Source organism: Cinclus cinclus, chromosome Z (genome assembly GCF_963662255.1).
Source record: "Cinclus cinclus chromosome Z, bCinCin1.1, whole genome shotgun sequence".
NCBI classification, from domain to species: Eukaryota; Metazoa; Chordata; class Aves; order Passeriformes; family Cinclidae; genus Cinclus; species Cinclus cinclus.
Window position 1 is genome coordinate 51,576,087 of NC_085084.1, and position 24,148 is coordinate 51,600,234.

Here is a 24,148-nt window from a genome sequence, read left to right on the forward strand (position 1 = left end):
AAAGGAAAATGACTCAGCAATAACCACCAAGAATTCCAATCCTGTTGAATACTTCCTGCAGAAATTATGTACCTTCTCAACTAAAGGACAGGACAGTAATACAAAGTGAACAGAAAAATATTATTTAATAGCGTATTTTTCACCTTTTCTATGCAGTCATCAAAAAATGCCAAGCCAGTATCCTTGTCACTCACAAAACTGCACTCTTCAATAAAGCGGCTGAATATCTGTGTTTTGGTGAGATGTGTGTAAAACTTTGTATAGGCACGGTCTCTGCTTTTTAAAAATCCTGGTTATAAAAGGAAACACACAGTTAAAAGTTCCATAAGAAAGTAACACATGAAGTGTGTTAATAAACATAAATCATATAAACCACATAAGCAATATAAATTATTTAAGATGCTAATACATGAAGTATTTGCTTTATCAATAACAACTTCTTACATCTACTTGCATTTGGAAGATTAAAATAACAGCATTTTTAATAGCTATTTTTTAACATCCTTGGCAATCAATCACACCCATGTAATCCCGTCTCACTCTGTTTGTTGATTCATTGTGCAAGAAAAAGATGACCATGTACAAAAGCATCCAACAGCTAAAACAATACTAAAATAAAAATTACGTTATTCTAAAAGGTGATGGACCTGATAAAATTGAAAACTCTCCAAATGACTACCTAAAAATATCTTCTCAAATTTCTTATCCAGTAAAAAAAAAATATCAGCAACCCCAAAAGAAGAAACAAAACCCAAAATGGCACCACAGATAAAATCCCTGTGACATTTTATGTAGTGTCCAACTCATGAACAGATCTGCATAGTTAACAGTGATGAGGGAAGTGACATTTGCTGACTATTGTTTCTTGCTGTGCCATATTTCTGATGTGTGCCCCACTCTGTACTATTTTTCCATTTCTATCAAGACCATTACTTCACTCGTCATTACTGGGCTTTTAGATTTTTGTGTCATACAAATTGAGAAATATTTTTGCATTCCCAAGAGATGCCCTTGCAGAATATGCCATGATGAGAGAGCATCATGCTACTAAAAAAAAAAAAAAAAAGTTTTTTCTAATACTGGACCTAACACAAACCTGCAGTTCTATGTATATGTGTATCTGTGTTCACATAATTTTAAATAGCTTAAATTTAGACAGCAAAAATACTTCCAAGAACTGTAGAACCAAAGGGAACTTTGAACTTTTAAAGTTATGCAGCTTTTCAGCTCTAAAGCTGTAACACTGCCAATGCTATCAGCAGCTTGTTTGCCCCACCCTCACCTTGATGATCAAACAGGGAATCGGCAGCAGTTGCTTTATTTGAAGGTGCCTGTGTGATTGGCTTGAGGAATGTTCTGTAACCCTTCAAAATAGATGCCATGAAACGGAGAAATGCTTCCTGGATCTCCATCTCAAGTTCTGTCATCTTCTTCTGCCAAGAGAAATCTGCCTCTATAGGAGTCATTTCCACTGCGGAGCCTTCTTGAGTTTTCCTGTGAACTAGCAATGAGCAACACATACAATTTTTTAATAAAAATTCAGTGCATTCATTTTTTTTTCTATTTTTCCATGTTCATAAGTGATAAGCATTAGAAATCCTGCTATTATTTTCCAATTGAATTGGTTGACATAAAAGGCAAATTACCTCAGAAGTGTATTTTTCTAACTCATGTAGCAACCTGTGACATATAACAAGGATGTCAGCTCAATTAATGTTACTTCATACTCAACTGAATATAGTCTTTCAACAATAAATCAACACAAACACAAAGCACCATGTGTGGTAGTTTTTTTCCACTCCCTGCCCCAACCCAGCTCTTTTTGGGCTGCTATACAATCTCCAGTCTCCTTGGGCATTCTCTTTAGGCCTTGGCCTTGATTATTGGTTCCTGAGCATTTAAGGTCCCCTTGCATTGGCTGTTCTCAGGAACTGCTGCTGCCTAAAGAACAGTTCTTGCCTGATGGATAGCCTTGGCACACTACTTGCCTGCATCATAGTTTGAACAGTAGTAATTTTATTATAACTGGAATTTTTTTGAGGGAAATTCCAGTAGTTTTCAGTCTACAGGATGAAGACAGACAGATGACTGAAGATAATAATTCTGTGGCACTGTGAAGATTAGTCCTAATCCATCAGGCCCTCTGAGCTCTCCTGGGCAGCTATGACTGCACCAGTGCTTCATTCTCAGTGGGACCTCTCGGAGCCCACCAGCTCTCCAGTTTGCCATACTCCGAGGACCATTGCTGAAACCTGCTGACTGGGTCTGGGCTACCCCCCAGTACCACTCAATCCTCAAAGCTCAACCTGTCACCCCTTGAGAGTTGTGATGGGATGGGAGTATCTCATTGAACTCATGGTGAATTTTAAACAGGTACATACACCTTTGCATACAATTCTTTGAGTCTGTATGCATGTATGTGTGAATGGATTTACAACACTCAATGGCAAGTATACCACAAATATTTCCATCTCAGATCTGTAATGAAGTTACTGTGGTGCTTACAGTAAATCTTATTAAATCACTTTGTAAATGATTTTTATATCAGTCAATGACTAAGTACTGCTAAATCCTTTAGACAAACCTGGACTTGGCCCCTTAATCTAAGGCTAAGTCCCACCTAGTCTTCATGAGGAATTTAGAAAGCAAGTGGGTCCTCTCTGAAACTCTTGACTCTACAGAAGCGTCTCCCCTAGCTCTTTATACCCTTGCCCCTTTGCGTTCCCAGACTTTGTTACAATCATTCTACCGTGATTCTAATTTGATTTTCCTTTTGTGCTTCATCCACATAATCAATGAGTGAATCTTGCTACTGAACTTGGTTGTGGTTTTGAAAATTTATATGAAACCTGCTTTTCCTGATACCTTTGCCACTGACTCTTTAAGTGACATAAACCACTCATCTGCTATGCCATGTTTTCCCTGTTCTGAAGAATACACACCTGAAACTACTTTTCTAAATCAATCCTAACATTTTAGTACACCAAATTGTGGAAACAAGTAAGTCACATTTAGAGTTTACTCTTGCATTCTTAAAAAGCCAATGGCAGGTACTGCTGAAAATGACAATTCCACACTTACAACAAAAATATCAGTTATAATAATAAAAGTACCTCTACACAAATATAAATAATACAACATAGCTATTATAATATTGCAAAAATAGAAAAAATATTTAAGAAAGACCAGTGGCTTTGCTCCAGACAGAATTAGGAAGTAGTTCCTAATGAATGATATACACAGTGGTGATAAAAGCAAAAGTGAAGATTTTTCTAACAGATGAAGTAAAGGTTATTTGCAAAAAAAAAAAAAGAAAAAAACAAACAAACAAACAAAAAAACCCACAGAAAACTAAGGCAGGAACTTCTACCTCTTAATTAACACCATTTTTTGGTCTCATCGTTTGCAAATTTTGTATATCTTAGGTACACCTATGAGGTCATCATAGTTTTCCTCCCCATAATAATATAACCTTACATACCCTGAACCATCTTACCTGAAAGAACCTATCTACAGTTAGAAAGAAACAATACCTGAAAATTGTTACGTCAGTTGGAACTTTGCTCTTATCTGTCGAAAACATTAGGCTGAAGATGGTAAGCCTTTATTCTTCTTTTGAAAAAACCGTCAAAAATTAGCTACTCCACTATTGTGGTAGAAAAGTCATTATTTAATATATTCACCAGCACTGGACCCTGGGAACACCCTGACAGCCTCTCCTCTGTGCCTGGAAAGATCATGGAACAGATCCTCTGAGAAGCTGTGCTAAAGCTGTGCTTCTTCTCTCTAAACTGGAGACAGATGGATTTGACAGGTAGACTGCTAGATGGATAATAAATTGGTTGGATACTCCCATCCAGAGGGTAGGGTGAATTGTTTAGAGCCCTGATGGACATCAGTGACAAGTGGTGTCCCTCAGGGGTCTGTATTGGGGCCTTCAGTATTTAGTATCTTCATCAGTAACACAAACAAAGGGAACAAGTGCACTCACAGCAAGTCTGAAGATGACACTGATCTGAGTGATGCTGTTGACATGTCTGAGGAATGGGATGCCATCCAGAGGGACTTCGACAAATTCAGGAACCAGGCCCACAGAAATCTCATGAGATTTAACAAGACCGAGTACAAGGTACTGCACCCTGAGTTGGGGAAATCCCCAGTATCAACACAGGCTAGGGGATGAACAGATCTCTGCCAAGGATTTGGGGGTGCTGGCGGATGAGAGGTTGGACATGACCACAAATAAAGACTAAAAAAGAGATTAAATTCTAAGAAGTCACATAAAAAAGTCTAAAAAACCAAATCACACTTCATGTGATAGGAGGAAATAAATTACATTTATATACTAATCAGAACTTTTTATTTTATCTATCTCACCTGCTGCCAGCTGTGGGTGTAGTTTCTTTAAGGTGCTGAGAAGGCTTTTACATGGTTTTTTAGGAAACTGCTTCCAGTTGGTGCTCTTCTTATCATCTGATCTAAAACAGAGAAGAGACAAAAAAAACCCCATATAAAATACAGGCAGTATAAAAATCAGTAACATCAACAGCCTTAAGTCACTCCATTTACAGAAGACAGTACCTTCAAATTAATTTGAAATCTTGTCACTGTGCCTATTTGTTAAAAATTTAAAAAATGGGACTGACATAACTCAGAATTTCATTTCCTTAGATACAAAACAGTATAAAGTGAGCAAAGAGTTTTCTCCAGTCTGCAAGGAGGATCTGCCCTCAGATTTTATTTAGACTTTGCAGATGATGCCCCTTACAGATTTTTTATCAGCCTTACTATTATGATTTAAGCACACTCTTCTATATGTGATTATTATACAAATTCTACTCTAGCATAATAAAGGCAGTTCTGAGTACGTGTAACTAGTACTTTGCAATATGTCCATAGCAGCCCAGTCCCATCTTCACAGTCTAACAGGTGCTAGAAAAACTTGGAAGTCAGTTCACAGTTGGAAAATGATATGGCTGATAAAGCAGTGGGGTAAATGCCTAAAGGGATGCTCATCTTGTTTAAGGAGAACAATGGATACAACGCTAGACCTTCTCTAAGCAGTCGGATATAAATGAAGAACAGGGAATAAATCCCAAAAACTCCTATGCCTCTTTCTGGAAGGCAGAAGATGGGAGAGAATTGCTCTTACATGGACTATAACAAACCTCTTTGGTATGAAACCTAACCAGTTACTACTACCCAAGCTGACACTGGTACTAGTTGTTTTTCTACTTCGCATCTGAAATATTTGTTCCATTATTATTTGCTTTATTGGCATAAAGATAAAAATATCTTAGGAAGGAAGCCAACGTTTCTGAAGTTAAAAGAAAAATTCCATGCTTATGGATGCCTTTGCCCATTCTTCTCCCACGATAATGGCATGCCTATAAACAGTATAAATGGTACCATTCCAAAAGTGACAGAAAAGAAATCCTGGTTAGAAAATAAAACAAACACTCAAACCTTTGCCCTAAAAAGGCTGGTTAACACTGCAAGCTCATTAAGTATCACAGAGAAAGTTATAAAATTTTAAAAGCAATAAGGAAGAAGATGAATGAATAAAAAGGTTCTTTAGTAATTTTTTGGTATAGCTTAAGAAAGAGAAGAGCAACATGTTTGCTTTCAAAAGACACTAGACAGACTGATATATCAGAGAATATCAAATTTTTCAGAAGTTATTTTTCTATTAAGCAGTCTTTTTAAGTCAGCAACAGTACTGTTAAATGCTTTTACACCTAAACAAACAAACAAATAAATCCAGCACTACCACACTGCCACAGAACTAAAAAGGACCAGAAACTGATGTGGATAAAACTAAATGAAAAAAACCTTCATTCACAAATAACATGGTATTTTCATAATTCTGTATTGTCTTCAACAGAAAGTGCTTTACAGAAATTTGGGCTTACCAACACACCTCCAAAACTGAAAGACATACTCACTGCCAGGTTAAAAATCCTTTATAATGCAGGTACCAATACTTCACATTTACCAAAGTCAAATGTTACAGATGCCGAAGTCCTCTGAAATCAAACATGTTGTATAGATAGGATAAATGCAAAGTGGGCAGCAAAACCAGAAGAGGTCAATCCACTATTGAAAGAGAACTGGGCTTGTAAGACAGTAAAAGAAAAGGTGGAAAAGCCTTTCCAGTTGATTGCCTCATAAGAGGTCAGCTACTAGGAGACTTTTAGTTCAACAACCAGTCCAAGTAATGTTGGTACTTAGTCTTTCTAACAGTCCTAAAAGCATATTGACAACCTTATCTCCCTGCAAAATCTACTGGCTTTATCGCTATTTTTCTACAACACAATCCCCAACTTCCTTTCTACTTATGAACAAAAATACTGAGGGGTATTTTTCTCTACAAATATCTTCAAATTAATAAATTATCTGTCAAGATTTTCTTCAACACATTTTTTTTTCACAACACCTATAATTATTCTGTTGGTGGCATAACACTGTTATAAACTGATGAAAATGCTTTTTGAAGTGGTTTTTACAGAGACTTAGGGAAAGGATGAAAAAAAACCAAGATAAAATATAAACACAATTTGCTCCATTGTTTACCATTTCCTGTGATGCTACTAACAAAACAAAGTATGCCAACAATGTAAAGGAAACACTGGCATCAGTAGAGGAAGGGTCCTTCTGAAATAGTAAAAATCAAGAAAGCATTTCACTGATCCACAGATGAAATCACTAACTCTAACAAACAAGACAAGACTTTAAAAATTACATAAGTAAAACTGTATTTTAACAGAGAAAAGATGTGCACTTGATTTAGTGACGATCACCCTCATCTTGAACAAACTTAGATACTTTCCAGTTATGATCTAGTTAAAAATGGAAAGGTAGTTACTAAACACCTGAACAAACTGATTTTTCATTTCCATTATTTGTAGTCATACTATAAAAGCCCAGAAAAATTATTCTGAATTAGCCTCTCCTCAAGAAGGTGCAAAGAAACTGTTCAAGGAATACTTCAATTTAAGGAAAGTGTTAAAAATACAATAATTAAGTTAAAATATTTTAGAATTAATGCAGTGAAGATACCAAATTTTGCTTGATTGGTCTCACAAAAAATTTGGTCCCTGTAACTTCAGAAAAATTTCTTTGTTAACACTAACATAAAGTAGCCCAAGTGCAAAACAGTATCAAGAGTTATTATGAAAGACCCTGAAGCATTCATGTGCATGTAAATTAGAAAAGGCCTTTAAGATCATCAAGTCCAACTGCCATGACCACCACAAAACCATGTTCACCACAAAACCAAGCACTGCATCTACATGTCTTTTAAATATCCCCTAGGGTTGGTGATTCAGCCACTTCTCCAAGCAGTCCATTCCAATGCCTGATCACTAGTGAAGAAAGTTTTCCTACTGTCTAATCTAAAGCTCCCCAGGTGCAACTTGAGGCCATTCCCTTTCATTCTACTGCTTGTTACCTGGGAGAAGAGATTGACCTCCACTTGCTACAACCTCCTTTCCAGTAGTTGTAGAGAGTGGTAGGGTCTCCCTCAGGGTCCTTTCCTATACACTACACAACTCCAGCTCCCTCAGATGCTCCTCACAACCCTTGTGCTTCAGACCCTTCACCACCCTCTCTGGATATGCTCCAGCACCTCAAAGGTATTTCTTGTTGTGTACAGCCCACAACTGAACACAGAATTTGAGACATGGCCTCACCAGCACCCAATACGAGGGGACAATCCTTTCCCTAGTTACTTACCATTGTTACAAAATTTACAGCAAGATCTGCATCATATTTTTAAAGGAAGCAAGAAGTGTTGATCCTTGCTGTAGTAAGTTTGAATTTACTTTAAAGCTTTAGAAATGAGAAAAAAAATGGGACAGTAAGAAACAAAACCATATTGGATCAAACAGTGTTTAACAATTTTGTCTCCTAAGCACTTCAGCAATCTCTTCAGCTACAGAACAGTGTGAAATCTCCATAGAACTTACATGTAGACCATGTTTGTGTCTAAGTCAATGCACACAATATCCTGTGGTGGATCGTACAGATCAAAGTATCGTGAATCAACTCCAACAATAAATGGAACAGGTGCACTGAGTACGGTGGCCAGAGACAAAGGACAGAGGGGGATATATGGACACTGCCACTGAAATGGGAATATCATCTGAAGGAAAAATTAAATGAAATAAATGCATTAAAACAAGACAACAAATACCATACAAGAAAAAAAAAACAAGTTACTTGCAGCACATCAAAATGAAATTATTAAAAGCTTTATAACAGTATCAGAAAAAAAGTCTCCAAATTTGTCACTTTAATACAGTATAACTCACAGTTAGCTATGCAGAATTTATTATCTTTCTACAAGTTACTAGCTGGGCAACTGAACTAAATGCTATTGCTGGGAAAAATAACCATTTAGTACATCAGTCATTTTAACTTAAAGCCTTGTTACAAGCGTGGTGTTTAAATCAATTTCTGTCACTGATGTACAGAACACTTTGTACTTACAGCTACTACAGCTTCAGCAACTCCTGTCAACACAGCTGGTCTAAGGGAATGGAGTAGGATCTTGCCTTCTAGCAATACAAAGAGTAACAGAGTGGCACAGTTTTCTGGTCCAAGATTCATGAGCAGAGTGCTGAAGTTTGCTCCACTAAGGAGTGGATGGGAAGGGGGAAGGAAAGAAAAATATTACAGGGTTTAAAAAAAAAAAATTAGTATCAAACATCTGACAACTGTTAATGTTTGGGATCAACTAGTTGCACAGTGTTAATACACATAAAATACCTACCTATCCAACTAATAGCTATAATGTAATTTTAAGGCTTGTACTAACCCAAAGAAACCCAAATTTGAATTCTATTGCTACAGAAACATACACTAAACCATGTTACTGCTAAATTTCTATTATTTACAGCACTCTCTCTCAGAGATGCACTGGCATCTTGTCTTCATAACAGTAAAGCAATTGCCAATTGCTAATTCAAACAAAACTAACACGAGCAGTTTCACGTGATGAGTTGCCTCATGTAAGAATCATGAACTAGAGTATCCATTTGATCACAGAATCACAGTATCAAATTCCTGTATCATTCAAAATCCTGTATCATTGCCATCATTCCAATGGCAATATGCTTTTAGTTTCTACGGTTTAGCCTCCATCCAATTTGTTGGGACTGTATATATTTAGGAATTGTAATGACATCTATGACTACAAGGCTGTAAAATCTGTCCTTAAAAAGGTTCTTAGGTGCTGCTTTGCAATTTAGTGCCTGGCTGCAACTTTTCACCTAAGTGCTCATGTAACAAATGTGATTAAAGATGGGATTCTTCTGCATAAAAAATATTATATGATAATATTTCGGAGTGAAGAGAATAAAAAGGGAGAAGATTTTGTTTTTTAACTTGAAACCAAAGATGAAGAGAAGCATTGAAATAAAACCACATCATGAGCATAGGGATGTCTAACCCAAAAGATGCAGGCAGTATCCACAGTGACTGCATCAACATTCAAGCACAAATACCAAATTTGTAGGTATACCTTTGAATTCTTGAAACGTTTGCACACTTGTGCATTCATGGACTTCACCTAACTACTTGATGGTATTGCCTCTCTTGGACCCAGAAAGGGAAAAAAGCAAGATAGCAGTCTCTACGTTATTAAATTTTGCTTACTATACTGGTTCTGAAAATACCAGATCTTTAAACATCGGTATTTTTTTTCTCCTCACAAACACCTTATTATTCCTTTAGAGTTCCTGCAATAATCTGACAAATTCATCTTTATTTCAGGATTAATTAGTGATATTATACTTCCACAAGGGGCACACGTATGTCAAGACAAGGCTTTGTAACATTATAAATGCATATTGAGCTTCCTGATTACAATACCTCATGATATTGCACTAAAGTTTGATTTTCCTCTATGACTGACTCCTGCTCATCTGTGATTTTTTCAAGTAGCATACATTTAAAGCATTAATAATGATACCTTAATGGCAATGGTGTAGAAACTGGCTGTGACAATATTAATGCATCATGAGCAGAAAGCTGAAACACATAAAGTAGTACGTGATTGACATGAACAACCCCAAAGTTAATACAGTATAACATTCCAATATAAATACATATCCATAGTCTCATAAACTGCCTGGCATACAGACACAGTGTCTTTGGGACTTGGGTTCACTAAGTGAACAGAGCTTGTATTAGTCACTGAAACAATTTTGAGAATTACAGGAAATCTTCTGTGACTCAGTGTTGAACATGTAACTGCTGCTAGGTGATTAAGCAGAGAAGCACAAGAGACAGTGCCCCAGGGGACCAACCTCTGACCCACAGCACTGGGTGGACAGGTGAGAGGAAGACAGAAAACAACCCTACTACTGAGGTAACATAAATGGTGCCTATAAAATGAAAGCATAATACATGGCAGGTATTTTAAAAGTGCAAGTAGGGCACTTCTGCCACCCACACCACCTGAAGTATGAAATGGGTTCTTTCCATTGCTAAGTTGCCCCAAGTTTGTATCAGTGAGAGAAAAGGCCACCCCATCCATCTCCTCCCCTCTCCCTTCCAGAAGGTGTGTATTCAAAGCCAAGTAAAAAAAATAAAGGAAGAAACCAAAGGCTAGAGAGAGTTTATTGTTGCTCTAGCTTAAAATGGATGAAAATATTTCGCTTACCTGCACAAGAATCCTTGGCCTCTGTGGTGAAGGGAAAGGTATATTGTGCATAAAATGGGATATATGCCTGCAAAGAAGACAAGATATCAGGAAAACAGCACCAGGGAGTAATTAAGGGCTGAAAACTCTGTTACGCACATTTTAGAACTAATATGGAAGCATGTTTTAGAAAGACTGTTACTATTTCCTTACTGTTTTGACAAATCTAAGAGCCTATTTATGCAAGCTGAAATTAAAAAAGCTTCCTTCACTCAATTGCATGTGTGAAAATTAATACTGGCAGCTTCAGACACAAAAGCAAAATATAACAAAATACTGGCATTTAGGCAAGCCACTTAAAATGCCAGGCAGCCTAACCCTGTTGTATAGTTTCTGAAGAGATTCTGCTAAGACAAAGTACATACTTAACTGCCAGATGTCCTAACAGTTTTGAAGGCAATTATTTTTCAGCAAACTTTCAGGACCATGACAAGCATCCTCTGCAGAGTTTGCATACATATTCATAGACAATATGAATTAGCTGCAGTGCTTGGAAACAGACATAGATATTTGCTTCTAATATACAGCATTCCTGAGCTTATATTTATTAAGTAAAAACAAGCAACTGCAAATTTAGCTTGAATCACATCTCAACTTGTTCTGTGCTTGATGTAGCTAAAAGAAAGGTAACCAGGCTTGACATATTCTAAAAAAGACCCAGACTAAAATCCAGTTAGCTTTTCTGGCACTGCAAGAGCCAGTACTATTAAACAGAAGCAGCAATGATTTCTTATTAGTACAATGTAAGGTAAACAGTGCAAACAAGTTGATGGATCAACTATACCAACTAAGCAACTGTGACATGCACAAATCGCATGATTTCTTGAGCTTATTATGACATTCCCAACTTAACATACAAAATGTTTTACATACTTTTCAATGGGAAGATGATGAGGTCCAGAGACAGAGAGTTTGTAGATGAACATAAGAAATTTTCGAAATGCATCAAAGAAAGGCCAATGTGAGAGAAGACAGATACATTTGTTTGAATTGATGGACTTGGAAGTAATCACTTTTCTCTCTACAGTTGTCAGAAGGCCCAGCTGTGATTGCTGTTTTTCTGTTAGCAGCTCCCGGGGATAAGGCTCATAAAACTGGATAGCAGCACCATAAACCTACAAGATGAAGAAAAACAGCTAAACAGGCCCAGTATTTCACAGGAATAGGGGCTAGAACTTTTGATGCATCTTTAAGTCGTTGGAGTTTGCATACACTACAGTGCTTCTTCTGAGAACTTATGAAATTACTTTATTTATGTAACATGCACAAAGCAACCCTATGAACAAAATACCTTGAACTCTATTCCTCATTTTCACTCCACCTTCCTCAGCAAAGTATTCATACTCAATTGAAAGAGAAGGAACCAAACCTTCATTCTGTGACAAAACCTTATCCATTAATCATCTGGGTCAAAAACATCACCATAATCTCAAACCCAAACCCTCATGAAATGTTTCTGTTTAGTAAATTCCCCTATCAATTACCAAACTAAACAGTAAAACTATTTTAACTTTGACTTCCCACATTTTATCAAGTCAAAAAGATACAAACCTTTTCTAATATTCCTTCCCTATTTGTCTGTGTCTCATATTCTGGCAAGCGTAGCAAAAATGAATAAGGAAAGAAAAACAGCAGCTACTACATTCGTTCTTGGAAAAGAAGTAATAATATTTTGGAAAAACGTGGGGATATTTTTTCTGTTTGGAAATGGGGAAGTATGTAAGTTTTTCTGTTAGGGGAGTGAGACAGAGTGGAAATTGAGTTGTTATCACCAATAGAGCCAAACTGTTGTTTATTAGAGAACTAATCACACATTTATACTGAGAGCCTATCACACATTAAAATCACTTGCTCCCTCATGCAGTTCACACACACACACACACATACACAGAGTTGGCAAGCTGAAACAACAGCTGGGAGACCAACCCTAAGCAAAGGCTCCCTTGCTTCATCAGGAGTACCTCTACTACCTTCCCACCTGTAACCTAAGCCATACAACACATTTCTGATACCATTGTGTGCCATTGGCCTTATACAGACTCAGCAGACAAATCTGAATGTTAGAATATAGAATTCAGATGTTCTGAATCTATCCCCTCATGCAAATTCAACAAGGTCACTAAGTCTTGGAAGAGTCTTTCACATCCAAGCTCTGAGAGCACACTTTTCCTCTCCCTGCCTTCCTGCTTTCTAGTAACTAGTTTTCAATTCACCTGCAGAGACATCTACAGAGCCCTACTACATGAAGTCCCTCTTAGATAAAGTCACACAGAAGTATCTTTTAAGGTAACCATGTGAAAACAATTTGCTACATCGCAAACACATCTGTTAAGTTCTCTTTAATATACAGACTACACTTCTACTCCCTTTACATGAAACAACAGGGAAAGCCATGTGCTGTGAGTTTTGGTTTTGTTAAGTGTATGGTTCTGCCTACATAGGAGTAAACAGCACATCCTCTTCTAGCTGCTTCCTGTTTTGGTTCAGTTTCATCTTACACAAAGGCTTAAGAAATATAATTTTATAATGGAAGTATTAGACAATGTATTTCTCAAATGCAGAAGAAACAATCCTTTTCTATCTCCATAACAGCCATCTGAAATAAAAGCAAAAAAACACAGTGTGGAGCCATACCTTTTCTGCAGAAGAGCAGGTCAGTACAAATGTTGAGAACACTGGTAGTGGATATTTGGTTTGAGGGTCCCAGCATTCAATAGTAGCTCCCATAGGAAGGCAAAAGAGCGGTACAGAGTCTGACAGTGGAAATGATTCATAGTTCTCTTGAGGATATCTGAAAATTAAGCCTCAAAAACAGAAAAAAGAAAAGTAAGCATATTTGCTCTGTAGGCTCTAAATACTGTGAGCAATATATTTTCTACAAAATATAGCTACATCTGACTTTATAATGTTTTTACCTGAACTTTATAACTGAGAACTGCAGCTGCAAAGAGGAAGTCTTTCATTTGACAGTAAGACTAAGCCATCTGAGTAGCAATCATTTAAAAATAGTGTATGAATAGTGAAGCTATCCTTTGAGCTATTATACTTTCAGTAACTGCTCAAACACAATACATAGTAAAGATTTTTATATCAAACCAGTTGGGAATTATTCGTGGTGCTCAAATGTGCCACTGGAATAGACTTTAATAGAAATTCCGACTAAGAAAGTGATAATTTGCTGTAAAAGCAGCAGTAATACAGTAGTACCTTCACTGAAAATAGGATGAACTAGCTGACTGCATTCTCTGCTACTCTGTATATCTAACTCTTGCTGGTAGAAAAAAACCACACAACCATGGATTTACTACTGCTGCTCATTTTGCTAATTCTGTGGTACACCATTATCTATTAGTTCAGCTTCTATTTGGTAATTTACTCCTTTCAAAGGAATTTGGTGCACTTACTGCTCAGCAGAAATGCTTCTGAAAGCTCTTTTTGGCTTCTTCAGAAACAAAAATTAAGCTGTAGCATTAAAAAACTTCTAAAAGCCAGACTTGTTATTTATTGTTCAGAATATTTTTCACTCCACTCAAATAAGGAACAAGAAAATAATTGTGGAATTGAAAGGAAGAAACACATATAACTTTCAAATTAAACAGAAGATGTTTAGACACAGAATAAAATACAAGTAAACCTGAACAGGATTTTAATTATTCCTTTAATTACTCTGCTATCAACAACACAAGAAATATGAAGCCTTTTCTTACATCTGTAATGTCTGCTGTCATAGGTTACAGTAAGACAGAAGTTTGCTACAGCTCCTCAGTTAGCAGTCTGTCATAGTAAGAACTAAAATAATAAACAAAAATGTTATTCCATTTTTTTTCCCCTGGATAAAAATAAGGAGAGCAAAGAAGGCATTATAGAAGCTGATTTCAACTGACACCCTCCAGGACCAGTATTCTGACAGACAGCACTTAAAATTTTAAATTATTATTTTATTTTAGCAAGGCATTTGAATCCCTTTGTTAACACATTAAGACAGAGTCTAAAATTACTTACCAGCTTTGTATGCTAAAGAGTTGGAAGCTGGCACAGACTTCTTATAACAAAGATATACACTGGAACCCCACTGAAAAACACAAGTTTCATCTCAGAACCAGCAAAAATGACAAGCAACAAAAATCAAGCATTTGAATATACTCCCTTCACAAACAAATCTGATAATTTAACAAAAAACATTACAGACTAAAATGACCAGCTGCCTACTTAGTGCATGTAAATGACAAAAATGAGACTTCACCCTTCTCTCATTTTTTAGAGATTACAGAATTTACATAAAATAACCACACCACACACCACCATTCTACTCTCTGACCTATTTCAAGAAAAGAACAGGCAAAAGTGAAGCAGATTAATTTCCACTTTCATGTTTCCTTAGTTATTTAGAAGTAGACTCTTATGGGGACCTCATTGCAGGAAGGCAAGTTCTAATCATCGTAACTCATAATTTGAAGCTTTTATTGTACTTCTATAAACTGGTTATTGACATAATTTTTTTCAGTTTGTCAAAATATATTCTACCATTCAAAAAAACTCACTTATTCCACTGCAAGTAAAATAAATGCAGAACAGACTAAATAAAAGAGAACCAATTAAAGCAAAGCACACTGAGAAACTACAAGCAGCAATTATCCTGACAATGCCTCAGTATCACAGGCATTACGAATAACTAAGAAAGAAGCATTTCTGATTCATCCCCAGTGTCAGCATTCCCAAAGGGTGTGGGAGAGATAATTAAAACAAAATAAAATTAAAACTTCACCGCACTACTCCTAACTAACACCTAGACATGAATATGCAAACTGAAATAGCAAGTAATCAGTATGAAATAGTAATTTCCAACATGAAAGGAAATCAAAGGAGCAAAACCTACAAAACTGACATCTCAAACATGGTACAAAGAATGAAAGAATTGTGGTATAGTGATAGAACACAATTATAATAGTGCTAAGAAGAGTTCAAGGAGCTCCTATTTTAAAAATATGTGTTGGGCTAAAAAAAGAAAAAAGAAAGAAAAAGAAACTCAAGCTTATAGATACTCACCATACCACAATTTAAATTCTTATCCACTTTACAGAATGTGTGAGGAGGGGTTTCCCCTTTGCTGGTAACAATAACACAGATATCTGTCACTGCCAGTGAATTCTGAGGACGCACGGGAGGGGCCCTTCGGTAGGTGATGAAGATGCGCTGCGAAGAAGCTGAGCTGTTGTTAACGTTGGCACAACGACCATAAGGAGTAGCTTGAACCACCTCACAGCCCGCAATAACACGATCCTTCCCTTCATAGAGAACTCTGCACACAGGAAGGAAACGCTGTTATGTGCATTCGAACAGGCACAAAGTTACTTGAACGAATGTGGAGAAACTGTCTGTCCATTAGCAACTTATGTCATCATTACAACATTTTAACATGCATCTCTGATATTGTCTTTCGTCATGCAGCACTTGAGGTTGAAGAAACTGCTCACAAATATTTAAAATTATACTGAATATGTTCTCTGTGGGAACAAATCAGAGTTAGAGAAAAATACAATCAAGCTACACTAAGGATATAGCATAGAACTAGTTGGAATGCTGCACTATCAATGAAAAATAAATAAAATTTCCACTTTAAATTGCTTTCACACATGACAGTGGATAATTTAATCCCTAAAATGCCTGTGAAGTCTTTTAAAGCTTTTTTCTGAGTTTTTTATTAAGCATTTTTTTGGCTTTTGGGGGCTTTTTTTTTGTTTATTTGGGTTTTTTTAATAAATATTTTTTTGAAAACCACAAGAGAGGACAGAAGTCTGCTTCCCAGATGAATTTTTAAAGAAAAAAGAATTCCAAACTCAGTAATAATAGACATTCACAGTTTGAATAAGACAATGCACTTAAGACAATGAGGCAGGAAGACAAACTAATTGCTCCATAGTAAAGAAAGATTGTTGATTGTATTCCTAGAAAACAGAACCTATCTTATATGGCTGTACAGCAACATTCATGTGGTGCACAGCTGTTTTTTCTTTTTTGCAAGATCACTAACTTAGATCATCATATTCTTAGCAAAAAATGAAAGATCCTTTACAGCCTCACAGCAGCTAAATAAGCTATAGCATTTCTTTTCCTAACAAAAAGCTATTAGAAAGTCAATCTGAGAAAAAAATGTGGAAGTCAAAACATACACCTGACAATTTTTAATGGACAGATGACATTACAGGGCAAGCTTCATCTCCCATTACACACCCAAATAAGCAATGGCTCCAATTGTTTGGTTCTCTACAGTATGTACAGAGTACTTGTCACCTTCAAATGAGTTTTTATCATAACAAGACTTAGGATAAAGGTACCACATTAAACCTTTGTACTTTGTCATCTCCACCTTCTCACTTTTAGTTCCTCACAATGTTAAAATAGAAAACAACCAGGCTATACATATTTACTGTCCCAAAATACCTTTGGTTAAATATTTGACAGACTAGTAGTAAATATGTATTTGAAAACTGCAAAAAGTCACGTGTCTAAGCTACAATAAGAGCCTTTTTCAATAGCCAACAATCCTCAGAATTTAAAATACTATTAAAATTCCAGAATTACTTAATGACTTCCCTTATTAAACTAGAACACACAAATGTTACTGTTTATTATGATTCAACAGAAAAAAAGCATCTTGTCATAGTAGTGATGACAGACATGAATTACAGTCATAGAATACTTAAAATAAACCAAAGAAATCACATGAGTTAGGACTATACTGATGTAGCTATCAGGCTGCCAATTTACTGAGCTAGTTCATGGAGGACAATAATATTCAACAATGGTTTCAGTTGCAAAGACTCTGACCACCAGACTTGGTACATTTAAACAATGTGTAGTCTCAGGCCCAAAACCAGCCTAGTACCAGCATTTCCGAGTTGCAACATTAGTGTTAATATACTACTGACTGGTTCAAGGTATTTATAGAGAAAGTACGTGCAATTAAACTACTTCTAAACTAAGTAATGTTCTGGAAGAACACATACTTTAATTCTTTTTATTGGGTTACCTCCTCCATAAAGTTAAAAAACCTCGAACAAAACAACCCTAACAACTACAATGGTGGCAACTCTCAGGCCACATCCTTTGTGCATAAGGCATTTACATGAACTCCTCACATCACTGTCTTACATTAATCAGAAGCCAATACTAACAGAGCAGTCTCCACTAAAAGTTTCAATCCAGTTTTATTTCAGTTTCATGTATTTGAAATAAAGAAAAATCATAAATTCATTCCAGAAACATTTGTCAGCTGTCAGCTTGTGAGAAGGAACATAGCATTAATCAGACTGTTCCAGCAGTCCAATTTAATAAGTTTACAAGTATTCTGAGAAAAATACTTAAAGTGTTCAAGACTTTATCAGTGGGGTCACCTCTCACCAAAAGAAAGAAGAAAATGAAAGCAACACGCACCTCTACATGTACACTAGAGAAGTATGATTAAACCCACACCACTTCCTAACCTCATGCATAGTTCCAAACTTACAGTATGATGCTGTATCTGCAAGCAAACAGAAGAAAGCCATCACCCATGAATCACTCAAATTAAATAATGGTTTTAATGATTCAGAGAAAACATTCAGAAGTGATACATGAAATACCGAACATGACACCCTGTATATACAATGTCCTCCCTGACAAGCTACGGTTTCCGGCTACTTGTTTCAACTTCTAAGAGCCTGCCTTTGATTAATTAGTACTGATCACAGACTTGTTTCCTGCCTTTTTAAATTTATAGTTTGGTCCCAATCCTAAGTATGCATTATTTGCTACATTATTCCATCAACATCAATACAGTCTCATTTCAAGCAAAAGGTAAACCAGTTTCTTGTGGATGTTAGGTCCTTTGCAAGAAAGACCCAAAGCATCTTAACATCTCATTGTAAGACTGACACTGTATGTAGAACTTCTCTCCAGCCCAGTTTTACTGATTTAAAAGTAAACTTCAGTGCAGCAGGTAACAGAGTTTAGAAAGAAGAAATACAATGTTGTGGCTGTTGAGCTAAAAACATCAAACCATAGAAAACTTTGCTTCTGGAAAACCATTTAAAACAGTCAGATTTTTGTGACTTGCATTTGTCTAAGACGGCTGTCCAGTTTGACTCTTCCTTCTCTAGGTCCAAACAGAACTCTATCTATCACAGTTCTTAGGCAAAATATGCCTTTATAACTCCTCTTCCTCTCTCGCTTTGCAAGTATTGAATAATAAAGGAACTTATATAAATATTGTGAGGTCAAAAAAGTGGAGGACCAAGCAAAGGGAAAAGACTGATAGACTGATTTATCTTTTATTTCTACAATCTCTAGCATTATTTTTCTGAACAAACACATTATTAGTTTCATCATTATTACCCTATACTGTTCTAAACGCCCAGCTGGAGTTGTCACAGTGATGGCATCAAGGGACAATTGAAGATTCTGGCTGTTAAGAACATCTTCCAGTTTCTATTACCCTTCTTGACATTTGAGTTCATTTTCATTTATGAAACACATCTCTAATGAAGAGGATAATTTGTTCAATAGATATGCCTGCAGACATTTTCAGAAATCAGGCAAATAGAATCACAAGGATTCTTAGCACAGAAACCCTAAGCAAATAAAAGCCTCCCATTCCACTTAAAAATATTAAAAAATCAGAATTTCTTTACTTACATAATGCAAGTTACCTAACTTTTGCATTACTTGGTATTACAAGAACCCCTGCTTCAGACAAGAAGTCTGATATTCTTTATTTTCTAGACTAAGTGTTATGAATTTCAAAATCACTTGTACTTTAAAAAAAACCAAAAACAACCAACATTTTTCTGTCAGATTTTTCTTCCATTTCAGAAAGATGTGCTGGAACTCCAACAGACTCCTAATTGAAGTGTAAAACAAAGAGGTAAGATTTTGTTTGAAAGTCTCACTGCACTTAAACCAAAACAGAACTGCAATTTAATTTCTTGTCTGTTTCTGGAACATCAGCAAAAAACCTAGTGAGGAAAGCAACAGAATGGCAGTAACGGAATTACTGCATAGACATAGAAGCTTAAGATACTAGATTTTACAGCTACATGTAAGAAAAGGATCTTAGAGATCTTTTATTCTAGGAATGAACCTTTATTTTTACAGCTAATATTTTTCCAATTAATTAATCTGATTAATCCTGGGAAATGTGACATCCAGAGCTATGGCACATAGCCTAACTATATGCAAGTAAGTAACTGCAGCAGGAATTCACTCTAGCAACTTACAGACACTTCAATTCAACAAGCAGTGGACAAATAGATAGGAATGAAGATGGAGGGCACAGAAATAGCAAACACAAGGACAGTGGCAGACAAACAGTACAGCATATCCCTATCTCCCTCTTCACCAAACAACATTTGTTTAACTACTTTCTCTAAAAATAACACAGAGAAATACACAGCCAGACACACACATTCATCAAGAATCACTTGAATGCTCCGACTATGACATAACTCAATTTTATACATACACTAACAACCCTGACCAAAGAGTACACATTTCACCCTTTCAAAGGATATACTCTTCCTGTACATATTGAGCTCACTCAGTATGCCAGACAAGCTCAAAGGTAAAATATTATTTCAAATTGGTTCTTGAATAAAATAACAGAAAACAGCATAAATTAGCCTTCAGACTGTACACGCATCTTTTGCCTGAACTCTACTTTTATCTGAACACATTGGAATTCACAGAAAAACGAGAAAAGAAGATTGCTCTAACCATCTCTTGCACATAGTTGCAAAGCAGGAGGAACAGCAGGGGGAGGATATGCAACATTGCTCCAAGAGAAAAGACTGCCATAATGTGTTAGGTGTGATACCCTAACTATATCTGTCTATAACAAAACACAGAATAAATACCATTTTCCAAATGCCATCATCTTAGTCAACTACTTGCCTATTTTGTTTACAACATCTCCCCAAGTATTCAAGCTCCTAAGGTCATGGGAGACAAAAAACAAATATATGCTATCCAAGTTGCTTCCTTAAAGGCACATGTTGAAGACTGATTTTTCAGGAATTCCTTCGATGAAACACTCCCTGTAGAAATTCTTCCTTCTGTAAGAACTTATCGAAGTTTAACAAATCAGTCAAAATATAACTTCACACTGTTCCAGTCACAGACATGGGAAAAGATTATGTTAAAAATCACAGTTTTACTTAATGATATTAGAGGATCTGGGATACAGAACCAAATTTAATTTAACGCACTGAAGAGTACTGGAACGCAGGTTAGATGATCAAGATGGACAGAAGTTAGAATGTACCAGCTTAATTATACAACTTGAACTATAACCCTTAAGAGTGAACTGTCTTGCCATGAAGATGCTTTCATTACTCAGATTTCACTATCCATCTCCCCCTGACTGGATGCTGTTAGTGTGTAAGAATGCAAATTGTAGGTCAAAAACAGGGTAGGCAGGCTTCATGGCCAAGCATTTAAGCTTACAAATTAAAATAATTATAAGTATTACAGCACATTTATATATAGATGCACGACTTTTACTCCCTACTGTTTATTTAATAACTAAGTAGGGAGAAAAACACACATTCTTCATTTTGCCATCATTGTAACAGCACCCCACAACCAGGCTCTATTTTCTTTCTCATTATATCCCCAGTAGTTCTACAATGTCGTTATGCATTTTTAAGTTGTATCTTAAAGTGAATTCCACTAAGTGATAATTTTTGACTTCTGAAGTAATTTTCAGAGTAAGCATGTTAATGTTTCTGGATTTGGACTACATATTTTCTATAAATTAATTCTGTGCTATTCTATCATCTTTCATAAAACTGCAGCAAAGAACTTAATTTCTCATATTTTATCAGTTTTTATCAGCTTCATGTCTCTCTCCCATCTTTTAAACTAGAACATTAATTTTAAAAAGACAAGTTCACTAGAAGTTTGACACTTTGTTCGACATATTCCATACAGAAACACACAATAAGCAATACAGATTTAAACAAGACTTTTTAAGAAGCTTTCTCACATCTGTTTTCACCATCATCTATGAAGAGTAAGATTTTATCATTATTGAAGGAGGACCTGAACTGCAATAGAAATCTCACCCGATGTCAGTAAGAGGTGGCTTGTCCCGGCCTCTCTTGTAACAAAGAAAAAGTTCAGGACTCTTTAGACTTCCATAGTTTAAGTTGGCTTGGAGGGCTGTAGGGGTGGCCTCAACACAGGTATATCCCTCTGGGACAGTTTCACCAGCTGATTTAATTATCACAGCAATGTCAGTAATTGGAGCCTTGGGACCAGTTGACTTTGTTTCATGTCGGCTGATTTCTTGGTCCAGGAGGGTGGCCGTGTCTGTATCAGTGAGCCCTGCCACTACGAAATAGTCAGCCACTCGTGGACCTTTGTCTTCTATCATGATTATGTCAGTACTTCCTGGGGAAAAGAAAGAGAGAGAAATTAAACACTCTGCTTTCAAACTCAAACCCTTATCTCAACAATTATGAAGATTTAGAATTTTTGAAAAAAATAATTTTGCAAACAGAAAAAAATTTTATATACAGAGTTCATGAAAATTCTATGGAAACTTCAAAACAAAACTTTGACTTTTGCTGCACAAAAAAGATACTGAAAGATACTTCAGGTAATCAGATTTCAGTTCCAGAACCACAGCAGTAATATTTTAGCACAAGGAAGTTTAAGTGAGATATAGGATACCTCAAAGCTCTTAACACAGAAAATTGTGTTATCTATCAGACTGTCCAAGCTCTTCACAGGCTATACGTTGATGTAGGTATCCTGATATTAAATCATCCATATTTTTCTGCCATTGCTTATGAGCAATTTGACCACAGAACCACATTTTGGTTTTTCTTTTTTTTTTTTCAACAAGGAGAGAAACAATTTCAAGTACAGACTCACCACTTCATCTTCTGCATAATTCATCCATTTTGTTTTATAACATAGACCTAACAGTGCAGTCTGGAGACATTCAGCTGACAACTGTAACATCTGGAAGTCATTTACAAAAATCACACATCCAAACCCACATTTCGTCAGCTGATCAGACAGTACACATCACTGCTCAGCTGCACATTCCAGATCTGGAAGAAATTGTTCTCCCAACACCACTGATGTTCACTAAGTATCTAAATTTTTTATTTTTACAAGATGAGTAAGACATATTTAAACAGCAGCAGTCAAGCAATTAGCCTGAATACTGTTATACCTCTTCAGGAAGCTAAGTACAACATTCTTTTAGATCTCCTTGTTTCCATTACCAGATTTCTGGGAATCCCATACAAAAAGCTGATGAGTAATGGAAGCCTGGTTCCCATCTCTGAAAACAAGACTGCCATGGCTACCAAGGTCCCACCTACCAAAGCACTGGTGGTTCATGGGTATCACCACCAAAATAATCAGTGCATCAATATGGAGAAGTTCCTTGTATTCAGAATGTCTCCAAGTCTCGTAACTACAGAAACACTGGCCTCTGCAGAAAGAAAGGTGGTTTGGTGAGGGCAGTATAGTCTTGTTCCCTGCAACCTGATTTATGCTTCTACTCTTACCCTGCTATTACTTAATGAAATTATATTCAAAAGGTATTTTTGATCTTCACAGCGTACAAGACTTCTAAGATTTTTGGTAAGTGCTCTAAATACTCATCTGAGGCAAAAATCAGTTATCCATCCTGCATATTTAGTAAGAAATTTTATCATAAGATTATGCAACTTGGGTGATACACACCATACTGCAAGCTACTGTACCATGAGATCGAAGTAGGGAGGAAAAGGGAAATAAATTCATGGACATTTGTTGTACCTCTATATTCTGATTACAGTTTTTATTTTCTTGCACTGAAATAACAATTTTTCAAATCCCTTTAAACCTGAAAGGATATGTACCTGCTCCCTTTAAAATATTTTTCCATAATGCTTTTCACACTGTCACCTGTGTGATAAATGAAAACTCTTCTGCCTCTAAACACTTTGGCTAACAGCATTGTAGGACAATCCATATGGAGACACAGAAGAGTCTGCCTCCATTGCAAAAGAGAAAGCCATGGGACAGTTATATACATTACTGGATTTATGCCTAAAACAAGTGGATGCCATATCAACAGGAACAATAAAAGGTTTATTCAATTTGTCAGGTCATAATTTCCTTGTTCTTCAAGTGCCTAAGTCTCTTGAAGAACATGGAAATTACCCCAGAGCCATAGCTATCTGTGAAGCTCCTATTACTTAGGAGCTTTAGGTACAAAACTTGCCTCAGTTTACTTTTAGTATCATAAAAAGCATGAAATCAGTAATAAAGTGCCTTACAGCACTTACAGCTTACAAGCTAAGCAAGCCAGCAACAAATGCAAGGGGAGTGGCTCCAACATCATGTCTATAAACTGGTCTTCAGCTAAAATGTCCCTTCTCACACTGCCACTGCTTGTTTCCACCT

General features: G+C 36.3%; 1 protein-coding gene across 1 annotated transcript in view; it reads right to left on the reverse strand.

Moving 5' to 3' along the window:
* DENND4C (DENN domain containing 4C) overlaps positions 1 to 22,115 on the reverse strand; it is a 47,927-nt gene extending 25,812 nt beyond the window's left edge. The window contains 12 exon segments of the mRNA XM_062512876.1: positions 144 to 289; positions 1,283 to 1,501; positions 4,378 to 4,478; positions 7,968 to 8,143; positions 8,491 to 8,635; positions 9,974 to 10,032; positions 10,667 to 10,733; positions 11,579 to 11,820; positions 13,340 to 13,509; positions 14,708 to 14,777; positions 15,752 to 16,004; positions 21,805 to 22,115. Of these exon segments, the coding sequence (XP_062368860.1) occupies positions 144 to 289; positions 1,283 to 1,501; positions 4,378 to 4,478; positions 7,968 to 8,143; positions 8,491 to 8,635; positions 9,974 to 10,032; positions 10,667 to 10,733; positions 11,579 to 11,820; positions 13,340 to 13,509; positions 14,708 to 14,777; positions 15,752 to 16,004; positions 21,805 to 22,115 (1,959 nt within the window).
* Between the last annotated feature and the right edge of the window lie 2,033 nt (positions 22,116 to 24,148).